Genomic DNA, 11942 nt, shown 5'->3' with positions numbered 1-11942 from the left:
TTCCGTGACCTAAATGGTTCTCAATGCAGGAAAGCCATTCCACCAACATTCCGATTCCATGACACCCATGACCGAAATAGCATGCATCTCTCCACCATCCCCACACACAAAATGATTCTTGAGACAATGATAGCATCAAAAGCCGAAATGACCAATAAAAAGACAGTTACGAGATGCATCTTTTCTCTCCCGGAACTGCTAGTGTGGTAGAATCTTTAGTGCAAAGCCCGCACACCGGCCGAGCTGCACAGGGTTTCTACATGAAAGTGATCGGCACCAGTGTGTCTGTACCAATGAGACCGTCGCCATTCCCCGATTTGCCATCCGCAACAGGGAGCCGGAACCTTCGGGGGGGTCGATCGGCACACGCGCGCCATGGCTGAGCGAGCGTCAGTGGCATCCTTCCCGATCAGCAAAGCACGTCGGTCGAGAAAACGCACGCGCCGGCACTGCCATTTGCAAAGCGAGAGCGATGAAAAACAGAAGAAACGGGACACGAAAGTTACGGCCAGGAGATTCGTTTCGATTTCTCAGGCGCGCATGGAGCAGCAGCAGAGCCATGCTTTATGGAACAAGATTTGTAGAAGGCGAGTAGAAAGTAAGCAGCACCAACTGTCTGCCTGACTCGGACGGAACACACGGAGAAGAAGCTGAGGAGTGAGTGAGAGGTCGTCTTCACTTCATCCTCGTCTTTCTTTCGTCTACTGCTGCTACTAAAGGCTAAATAATTAAGCTGCATCCACTACGGGTACGGTGGCGGGCGGGCGGGCGGGCGGGCGGGCTTAAGAAGGTCAGCGACGCCGCTCTGACCGCTGCAGCCGCCGCTCGCTCGGTGCTCCTCGCACCAGAGACCAGACAGCGCCGCACCAATCGGGTGCCGGAGCTTAGCACATGTCAGCGAGGCTGGCCCACAGCTGGTATTCGTCATCGCCGTCGACGTCGAAACCAAGCTGCTGCTGCTGCTTGTTGGCTGCCACCGGCGTGCCCCACCACCACTTGCTGTCGTCAGACGCCGCGCCATCGCCGACGGTTTCCATGCACTGGCTCTGGCTCTGGCTGCCGTAGCGGTTGCCGCCACTGAGGTCGTTGTATGGGCAGTACTCGTAGCTGATGTCAGACGCCTCCGTCTCCATGTCGCCCTCCGCCTCCACGTTCCTCGCGAAGCGGCCCTGCACCCTTGGCCTGCTATCCGCCAGTGTCTTCCTGCACGCGTACTGGACGACGACGACGAGGACAAAGATGGCGGTGAGCAAGACATGTGTTACAACTTATTAGAACTGGCAAGAGAAAACGATCATGCATTTGCAGGCTGTGAGTGGGGGTCAATACACACAGTGATCTTCTTGTGGAAGTTCCTCTGCTGGCGCTTGGCGCGGTACCTCTCGATCCTCTCCTTGCGTTCTTCGGCGCTGTAACGCCCCACCTTCTCTGAAAAAGGATCACCACCTTCCTGGCTGCAGTTGTCGCCTGGAAATTGCGGCGGTATTGGCGCCGGCAGCGGAACATTCTTCCCCTGTTTTGTTTGTTTTGCATCAACAGGCGCGAAAAACGTTTAGCAGCTGCTTGGCGGTATGGACTGCAGTTAAAACTCGAGGTTTGTTGCATTACCTGCAGGTCACCGGTGCTGAGGACACGCCGCATGGTACCGGAGCGGCTGAGTTCAAAGAAGTCGCCGGAGGATGAGGACGGGGATGAAACAACAGGGGGTGGATGCAACTGCCATGTCAAATGAGACGGGCAAGAGAAGGCGGCATTACCGTTGAGGGGGTCAGGAAACTGGAGGTGAAAGGGTAAGGAGTGTGAGCTGGTGCTCGTGTTTATGTTGTAGGGAAGGAGGGAAGAGATGTAGGAAGGCGGCGGCGAAGCGGAAACATCGACCGGAGAGAACAGACCACCATTGCCATGGAAGAAACCGCTGCCACGGGGAATTTCGGTTGGAGCTGTGTGCAGATCACCAGAGAAGTTCACTGCTTGGTGCATGGAGGGGTCACTGTAGGTGGGCACAGACGAGGAAGAAGGATTGAACATGGCTTCTGGATATGAATCCCCTCTGGTGTGTCTGGGGATAAATGCAAGTGAGAGGGATTGGTATAAGAAGAGAACGTTTGATGTGCATGGTGTACACAATACACCAAAGGTGGTAGGGCGGCTAGGGCCACTACTTTTAACAAGGCAGAAAATTCCTAATTGACATGCCAGCTCAGTATGGTCACTACAGGCAACAGCAGACATGCTGTGGAAGGACATCGAACTGATGAGTTGTGTGGGAAGTCAAATAACTCATATATACAAAGTTGGGGCCCTTTCTGTCCAGCGAAGCCGTCGGAAATGAGATTCTTTACCTTGAAGGGAAAAAAAAGAAGTTCAAAATATGCCTTCCTATGATCAGAAGATAAAAAGCATGCTGAACATAACACCTCAGAAGATGAACAGGTGTCAGACATGCTGCTAAGGTATATGCTCCAACTAAATATTATGCATTAATAATCACGAGGAGACTGATGCCATTGGCCATTCTGCAAAGAAATGAAGAACACACAAAATTGCACCTTACCGGCGATATTTGCACATGTGACATGTGGGCCAATCACGAGTATGCACAAGTTAGATGATCCTACAAAGAACATACATTACTAGTTTTATAAGAAAGATATAATGGACGACACGTGGGATAGTGCAAATGAAAAAATATATATCAGAGGGTGAGCTGAGCTAGGCGAGTCCTAAGCCTCAAGCGCCGCCGGCCACTCCGGCCGCGGCGGCCAGCACACCGCACCGTCAGTCGAGCCCTAAACCTCCAGCGCCGCAGGCCACTTCGGCCGCGGCGGCCAGCACACCTTAAGGTTACCAGTAGCTCCAGCCACGGCGGCCAACATGCTGCCCCCGTCGGCCCCTTCGTCAGCGGCGTCCTCTCGGCTTCGGTTGTCAGCTACCTTGGATCCCTTGGACCCCGCAACCGTTAGCACCAACGACCGCTCCGGTCGCGGCGCCCAGCTCATTCCACCGTCAACGGTCTCTCCGACTGCGGTGGACATCATGCTACCACCGTCGACCACCTCGTCGTCCGCCGCACCGATGCCATCCTCCTTCAACATCATCTCCTCTTCGACGCGGATGGTCTCACCCATTCCCATACCTGGGCCGTCCGATGCGCCGTCGGCGGCAACGGGCTGCCTACCCAGGCAGGGTGCTCCATCACCAGCGGCGATTACTTCGGGGATTCCTGCGGCTGTGCCTGGACGCTCGCCTCTCCCCGCGGTCGGCGTTGTTGCTGGTTACTCTGACCGGTCGGCGTCGCTCCCCTCAGGATCAGTGCTCAGAGAAGGCTTGCTATGGCCCACAGCCTCCCTCACGTCCGATGGGGATGTGCGGCTTGCATCGCCGCTGCGGAGGGGCTTCCTCGCTGCCTCCACACCGGAGATGCTTCGCCGGTGTCGGACTGGCCCCGGTTCCTCCTTCCTAAGGACGCCGGGAGACGCCCTACTTCACTTCGCCTTGTCAAACTTCTCCTCGCTGGTATGTTCTTCAATCGCACTGGCGCCATCTTCCGCGCCTGCGGCTCTGGTTTGGGTTCAGGTGTTGCTGCCTTCACTAGCGCCGACAGCAACCAACGTTGCCCTGCTGCTGAAAGTTTGGTTAGGCTCTAAATTCGAATCGCCCTATATTCGTCAGTTTAGTTCTTGCATATTCTCGGTTACAGTTGCCAGTAATCAGATTGCTCAGTTCATTGTTTCTCTTGAGGGTATTAACTTCAAGGGCTTGGTGGTTTCATTCCATGTCGATCATCCGGACGCCGCCCGGGTGCAAAAGCTTTTTTTCTGCTCTCCTTTTCAAAATCCCAGGCGCGCTCTACCGCAGCTACATCCTGCTGACGACTCATCTGATCTAAGTGGGTACCTGCCCCGTAATGCCTGTCTCCCCTCGCTCGTTGTGAGCTCGTCAAGTTCTGACGGCTTTCCTGCCGCCTCGCTATCTACTTCTGCTTTGCTTCCTGTGGCTACTCCTAGACCCCCAACTATCGACAAACTTCTACATGACTCCATTGGCTACTGCCAATTGCGTCCCGGGGTTCGTGTACATGCATGCCTGCTCTCCCCAGAAAATCCTGCGACGCGCGATTTGATTCCGGATGACCGTTCTGAGGGAGGGCCCCTCGGTACCCCTGCGTCGCTTCCCAGCCCGGCTGCAACCAAATCCCGCTCGACGTGAGGAGCTGCATGGCTACGGGCATGCAGCCACCCATCTCCTGCCACGCGCCTTACCTGCGCCACAGGAGGCCCGCCTTGGTCTTGGACTTTCTGGCCAAAGGGATAATGCCAAGGCCAGAAGGGCCGTTGCCGTGGTCAACTTCTGCTGCCCCCCACCCCCCTCTCTCTCTCGGGAGACGAGAATCCGCAACAGACAAAGCTGCTACTGCTCACGGGATGTGACAACGGGCCGCCCAACGCAAATCTCCCGCCAGAGCCGCGCCACCCATCGCTGGCCCGCCTGCCTTCTCTTACGCCCGTGCCCTCACCTCTTCTTCTTTCAGCATGCAAGGTCCTCCTCGACCGCCTACAAAGCATCGCTCTCCTCCCAGGAACGCCAACTTCATGGCTCGTTGTCACAGGTGTCTAGCCCTAGACCACCAGGTTGCTCATTGTCGTGATCCCATCCGCTGCCGGAGATGCTGGGGTTTCGGGCACACGCAGCGCCATTGCTTCTCTATTTTACCTCCCCCCGCAAGTCCCATCTGCTCACCTGCACCTCGCCTCGCTCAACCTTTGCCACCAGTGCTCTATCCTTCTCCTCCCCTCCTGCCTCAGCGCGACACACCCATCCATCTCATGGCTGACTACATCCCTGTGCCGGCTGTGGTTCCCTCTGACGAGGAGGAAAGCATTTCGCCGCCCACCCTATCCTCACCTCCAGTCACGAACCTACCATGTCACCAGCATGCCGACACTACCGAGGTGATCGAATCCGAGGAGGAGGATCCTGAGGAAGTTGAGTTCGAATTAGGGGAGGAATCCACTGATTCGGATCCAACCCCGTACATGCTTCCTCCATCACCACCTATTCACCGTAGGACTCACTCCAACGTGTTTATGCCTCACGTCTCTCTCGAGCATATTCAGAATCTGGCCTTTGCTTATGTCAATCCACCACACCCCTCCCCCCAAGCCATGATCCGAAGGGCATTGCTCACTGGAGCAGGAAACCCTCAAGTAGCGCTTAGGGCTTCTTCTCAGGGAGCTGGACTTGTTGTTTTCGGCTCAGCCTATGAAAGGGAGCTCTCTGTCCTCTCCAGTCCCTTCAATTGCCCGTTCAACTCGGTGCATCTAGTGCGCCACGATGATACAGAGAACCGGTTCCTTTTTGACCTTGGGACGGTCTGCGCTTTAAACCTGGAGGACTTTCCCATCGAATATTGGTTTCCAGACACCATTACACACTCCGTTGTTCCTTTCGCTTGCCCCATCCTTATAGACCCGGTGTGTCTCACGGGTGTGGACTACTCAGCGGTCCTAATCTCTGTCAAGAGTCGTTCTATCAATGATATTCCCCACTCTATCGCCGTGCATGGCTTCTCCGGGCTTGGAGCCATCGCCTCTGTTATGGTGGTACGCTCTGAAACGCTCCCACCAGACTCTACCTTCCCCGTCGCCTCTGGCAGCGATGATAGCTCCAACGGGGGAGGAGGGGATGACTTCGGCGACAGTGGTGCCGATTTCTCCTCCGGGTTGGACTACGAGCTAGCCCCTCCACCACCGCCACCAGCCTCGGATATGCATCATCAAGACGGCGTGGTGCAGCTGCCCGGAGGAAGGACCATGATGGCCAACCACAAGCCTCTGGTTGCAGCTGTGCCGCTAGACGCGCGCCCGGTGACCGTCGATGTCAAGCTCTTCTCTGGCTTCTACGACGTCAGGATTGTCGGGCGCAACGGCGAGCGCGGTTTCTACCGCATCCCCATGCGCCCTGTCGGCTCCCCTCGTCTGTTGGTGGCTAACCTAGCATCTTGCTCCATTGGCTACCTCAACCGGGTGGGCACGGTGGGTAGCTCGCGCAAGCCCCTGACGGACGTTGAGGTCATCTGCTCCGACGACCATGGGTACCACCACGGTCAGGTCATCTCCGGTGAACGCGAGGTCTTGCGGGCCTTTGGCCGCTTTGACTCCGACCAGCCGCTCTTGCCGCTGGGCCCTCCCACTCCGCCTCTCCTCCTCCAAGCGGCTTCGGCCACCAGCGACATTGCGGCTCCCCTCGATCCCACTTCCGCAGCGGTCCCTCTGCTCGAACCTGCGCCAACGGCTACTGACAAAAGCACTGTAGTCTACTGCAGACGCAGTGCGCGCTTAAGGAAGTCCGAACAGGCTTCTCGCCTCTCCATGCTCGAGAAGGCAACCATGCTCAAAAAACAAAGGCTCGATGGCAAGACTCCGGCTTCTACCGACGGCCTGCTACCGGCAAAGGAACTTCTTCTACTGGCTGCGGCAGGCACCCCTCCTCTCGCTCGCAGAGACGTGCTGCAGTTCGCGGAGGCTTGCGATGTCTCGGAGTTTGATCTCAACAAGGTGGCGCCGGAGTGTGTTGATGTGTAACGGCCCTCTGCGTCATAGCCGCCGGCGAAGCCCTTCTCTATGCAGTCCTGCCTTCGAGAGCTGCCTTGCTTGCTTCGGTCTTTTTGCATGGCTTCGCCATCTGCTGTCGGCTACCGCATGCGCTGTCTCATTCTCTTGTTTTTCTATTCCAACCAGCATTACTTTCTACCAACGCTACCCCTTTGGCTTAGGCCTGTGTAACTGCCCTTCGAGGGTTCACTTCTCTTTTTGTACCTGTGCCCTCAAATGTAACAGTGATCGACCTCTTTTATGCCTTTTCTTTTCCTCGGCGCTCTCGTTGCTCTCTAGTTCCCATGAATAGACAGATCAAAATTGCATCTTGGAACGTTCGGGGGCTCGGGAGAGAAAACAAATGCACAGACGTTAAACAATGTCTGCAATCTGCTACCACATCTATCTTATGTCTACAAGAAACTAAGCTTGAACTAATTTCTGTCTTTAAAGCCAGCTCCTTTCTTCCTCCCGGCTTCCGCTCCTTTCACTTTCTTCCTTCAAATGGGGCCTCTGGCGGACTTCTAACGGCATGGGACGACACCTATCTGCAATGCACGAGAGTCCACCTTGGCCTTTTGCTATCTCTTGCTGGTTCTCTCTCTCTGCCAATGGTACGGAGTTTATCGTAACCAACGTCTACGGTCCGTGTGACCGCATCAGTAAATCTCTTCTCCTTGACTCTCTTAAGTCTTTCTCTAAGACGGTTACTCTTCCTTGGATAGTTATGGGGGATTTTAATCTAATTCTAAGACCTTCTGACAAGTCTTCCGCGTCTTTTAATTCAATGGAAGCAAACCTGTTTGCCTCCACGGTAAATTATCTCCACCTCCAGGAAATCCCTCTTCTTGACAGGCTCTATACTTGGTCTAACCAACAAGCTAACCCGACTCTAGTTCGCCTGGATAGGGCTTTTGTCAACATTGATTGGACTAACCTTTTCCCTGACTCCGCTCTCACTTCCCTCACTCGCTCCACATCCGACCACGTCCCCATTGTCCTATCGGCCTCCACGTACATTCCAAAACCGTCCATCTTCCGGCCCAACAATCTGCTGTTGTCAAACCCTGCCTTCATTCATCAAATCAACCAAAATTGGGCCAGTGTTGGCCAACTACACCAATATCTTGGATTGGCGGGCCGCATCTGCCTCAAGCTCAAGCGCACTCGAAATATGGCCAAAAAATGGCTAGTCAACGCAAAAACCCCTAGGCGTCTTGCCTCAAACTGCTCCACCACTATCTCTGTGCTTGACAAGCTCGAGGAAGGCCGCCCTCTCTCTCCACTAGAGCTTACACTTCGTATTGCTGTTAAACTAGCTTTACATCGCCATAACAAGCTTCTCGCCGCATACTGGCGACAGCGTGCAAAAATAAGAGAATGCACTCTCGGTGACGAAAACTCCAGCTACATGCATATCTGCGCCTCAGTACGCTTTCGCAAAAACCAGATCCCGTGCTTGCATGTCAGCGGGGCGGACATCACCTCACACTGGCAAGGCCTCCATTCTTCATGACTACTTCAAAAATATCATTGGAACCACATCTAACTCGGCCATCAATTTTGATCTGGACAGATTACTCTCTGACTCCAAGCTGACCACCTCGCAAGCTTGCTCTCTTATTAGACCCTTCTCCCTCGAAGAGATAAAAATGGCGATTCTGACCATGAATGTGAATGCAAGCCCAAGACCCGATGGGTTTGGCCCTGCATTTTTCAGGATTAACTGGGATCTTGTCAAGCACGATTTGCTTGCTCTGATGAATGATTTTCACATCGGCTCTGCCGACCTTCGTAGGATTAATAGAGCTTTCATTGTGTTACTCCCTAAACGAGTTGGAGCCTCGTCTCCGGACAATTTCAGACCGGTTTCTCTCCAGAACTGCATCATTAAGATAAGCTCCAAATGTCTGGCTTCCCGGGCACAACCTTTCATACCCTTGATCATCCATCATGACCAATCTGGCTTCATTAAAGGCCGAAGTATCGCTGACAATTTTATTTACGCTGCTGATATAGTTCAAACTTGTTTCAAGCGTAAAAAATCAACGATCGTTCTAAAACTTGATTTTCACAAAGCCTTTGACTCTGTTTCTTGGGATGCGCTGATGGCTACCTTAAAAGCTAAAGGTTTCCCTTCGAAATGGTGCGACTGGATTCAAAATCTAAATGAGACCAGTCAGTCGGCCGTGCTTCTTAACGGTAAACCGGGACCCTGGATTGCTTGCAAAAAGGGCCTTCGGCAGGGAGATCCAACCTCCCCCCTTCTCTTCATTATTGTCGCGGATGTTCTCCAGCGTTTGATTCACGAGGCTTCCTCCAACGGCCTTCTGTCTCACCCCATTGACTCGAACATTCCATGCCCGGTGCTCCAATACGCCGACGACACACTAATTATTCTGCAAGCAGACATAGAACAGCTTCATACGCTTAAATCCATCCTGCTACAATTCTCAAATGCCACGGGCTTGGTGATCAACTTCCACAAGAGCACCTTCGCCCCTATTCATGTCGAACCAACCCTCGCCTCTGCACTTGCATCAATTCTAGGGTGCACAGTTGCTTCCTTCCCTCAATCTTACCTAGGTCTACCTTTGTCTACCCACAAACTAAACATCAAAGATTTTTTCTTCATCATCGACAAGATTGACCGTCGTTTGGCAGGCTGGCGAGGTGTCCTGCTTAACATTGCCGGTCGCGCAATTCTGGTTAGAGTTGTCCTGCGAGCCCTGCCTATATATGCCATGACCGCCCTTTGGCTGCCTGCGGGCATTGTTCAGGAAATCGATAAACGTTGCAGGGCTTTTTTCTGGGCAGGACAAGAAAAAGTCTCAGGTGGTCAATGTAAAGTGGCTTGGGAATTTGTTTGTGCTCCGTTTTCGCGGGGGGGCTAGGTTTTTCTTCTCTGCATCACTTAAACTCGTGTTTACTCCTCACTCACTTGAATAAAATCCATTCCGGCATCCCAAATCCAAACTCCTCTCCATTGACGGCAAAATATGGTTGGTCGGTCTCTCGGGACGTGGACACTGCGCACCCCTTCCAATCCTATGTTTGGCGAGACATTGCCAAGGGGATCCCATTCTTTCGGTCCGTAACTATGGTGCAGATCGGCAATGGGTTGGCTACTGCCTTCTGGCTGGACCTTTGGGTACCCAACAATACTCAGAATCTAGCAACTATCTTCCCTGCCATCTTCTCTCACTCCCTCAGGCCTTCGGCATTCGTTGCCCGAGTGCTTAGTGAATCCCAACTGCAACTTGACTTGGCTCCGAGACTATCTAACGCTGCAGACATTGAACTGGATAATCTCCGTACCTTGCTGGCATCTGTCTCCTTAAATGTGCAGGATCAGGACAAACGACGAGGACGGATGGACGGCAAGCCTCTAACGTGCAGCTCTGCATACAAGGCGGTTTGGGCGAACAAGCCTCTGGACCCCTTCGCACCAGTAATCTGGAGGAACTATGCACCCAATAAATGCAGAATTTTCCTATGGCTTTCATGCAAGAATCGACTTTTCACCAACGAAAGACGCTTCAAAAGGGGGCTAACGGACTCTCCCTCTTGCCCTTTCTGCTCGACTTCGGAATCCGTAGAACACCTATTCCTTCTTTGCAACCAGCTGGGCCCACTGTGGCAGGAACTCTCTGCTATCTCTGCCCCCCTCCATCGGACTTTACGCAGCTATGGGGATCGCAACCTGCAAACAAGACTCGTTCCACAATAATCACTGCGATTCTTTGGAATATTTGGAAAAGAAGAAACGCCATGGTTTTCCGGGGGGAGCTACAACCTATCCACCTGGTTGCCAGAATGGCTGCACACGACGTAATGCTATGGTCCAACAGATGCTCCAAGGAACAGCCAACGCTCCTTCTGCGGGATTGGTGTACAATGTTGTTTCACCTATCGGAGAGATTGTAACCTTTCGCTTTTTTGCTTTTTGCTTTTTGCCTTTTAATTTCCGTCTCCCCCCTTCCTGGCATTCTCCTTGCCATCCGGATCCTTATTCCCGATCTTTTGTAACTATCTGTTTGTTTCCAATATAATTTGGTTCAGGCCGGCGTAAGCCCGCCGTAGCACCGTCAAAAATAATAATAATAATAAGAAGAAAGATATAACCCTTTCTGAAAAGAAGAAATATATATGACCACATCACAACCACGTAAAGGAGCTCCTAACATTCTTATAAAGAAAGCGACGAAAAGATCATAATACTAGAGAAAACATTAAAGGTGAACGACTAGATTTTAGACTTACACTGGACATGGAAAATATTTTTTAAAGGATATGGAAACTATCTTCTCCCCTGCAGTTCTGAATTTTGGTTTTGGCTTTGCCAATAAACCCATTTACAAATGCAGTAACTAGCAGTGGAGTAGAAAAACGTATGTATAGTTCCACTTCCATCTACAATTGTCAACGAGATCCACTTACGAAGGTAACAGGACTAGTAACTAGCATATGGAGCAGGAACAGAAAGGTGTACAAGATAAAACAAGCTGTAGCTGGATAACTGATGTGATGCTTGCTGGAACGAAACTCGAGCCCTTCTTTATCAATTTCAAGAGCTTTAATCTTTAGCTAGAGTCTAGAGATTGCCAGGTGCCTACCTTATCTTTGATTCTGTACATTGTACAACGAGCTCCTAGTTCTGTAGCAACATGCAAAGTAGGAAACAGGAACCCACCACCATGTCAAACAGAAGAACTATGAGGAAACTTGTGAGTTGAGTATATATTGGATAGAACAGGGCTAGCCATATCTGATAATTGCCACCTCACAGCCCATTTTCTGTTTTCTAAACAAGTACTACAATTTAAATACATCAAAGAACGGACAAGGTACCATTATTAAATTCATGTGATGCGCCGTCTAGAGCACTAATATAAAACATACCTGATCAAGTCTATCCGAGCCAAGATTCTGACACCATCCTGTCATGATTGAACGAACCCAACAGTCACTTACCTTTCCTGCTAAGGAAGTAGTGAAGTCCTCAAATTTATGCTAAACTGTTAAGAGGCTAAAGATGCAATATAACAAACAACTGTTGTAAATAGCACCACCACCTTCCATAGAAAAGGGGACAGAAGAAAGTAGTACAATATAAGTTTTTAGGCAACCTAGCCTTCCTTTCCCTTTTTTCGATATTAACAGATCATCGTATGCAAAACACTTTGAATTTGGACAAGAACCAAACACAATGAAGTCAACAGACATTTTTGTCTGGTAATTTTCCACTATATTGACACCATGCATTGAAGAAAGACATTGCCAAATGAGGGGAGACACGCTTCTCCAAGATTGCATATCCTGAAAGTGATATCAGTGACTGCTGAA

General features: G+C 51.8%; 1 protein-coding gene across 1 annotated transcript; it reads right to left on the bottom strand.

Annotated features, from left to right (window-relative positions):
- Positions 1-802: 802 nt before the first annotated feature.
- On the bottom strand, positions 803-2028 carry LOC123414594 (two-component response regulator-like APRR5). The gene is made up of 3 exons (XM_045106669.1): positions 1609-2028; positions 1334-1513; positions 803-1214 (listed from the first exon to the last, which is right to left on the bottom strand). Exons 1-3 carry the CDS (start codon positions 2026-2028, stop codon positions 885-887), a joined length of 930 nt encoding a protein of 309 aa, XP_044962604.1. The 3' UTR covers positions 803-884.
- Positions 2029-11942: the final 9914 nt, after the last annotated feature.

The sequence above is a fragment of the Hordeum vulgare genome, chromosome 1H (genome assembly GCF_904849725.1).
Source record: "Hordeum vulgare subsp. vulgare chromosome 1H, MorexV3_pseudomolecules_assembly, whole genome shotgun sequence".
In the NCBI taxonomy this organism is placed as follows: Eukaryota; Viridiplantae; Streptophyta; class Magnoliopsida; order Poales; family Poaceae; genus Hordeum; species Hordeum vulgare.
Note: the sequence above shows the minus strand (reverse complement) of the source record. Positions and strands in the feature narration are given on the sequence as shown.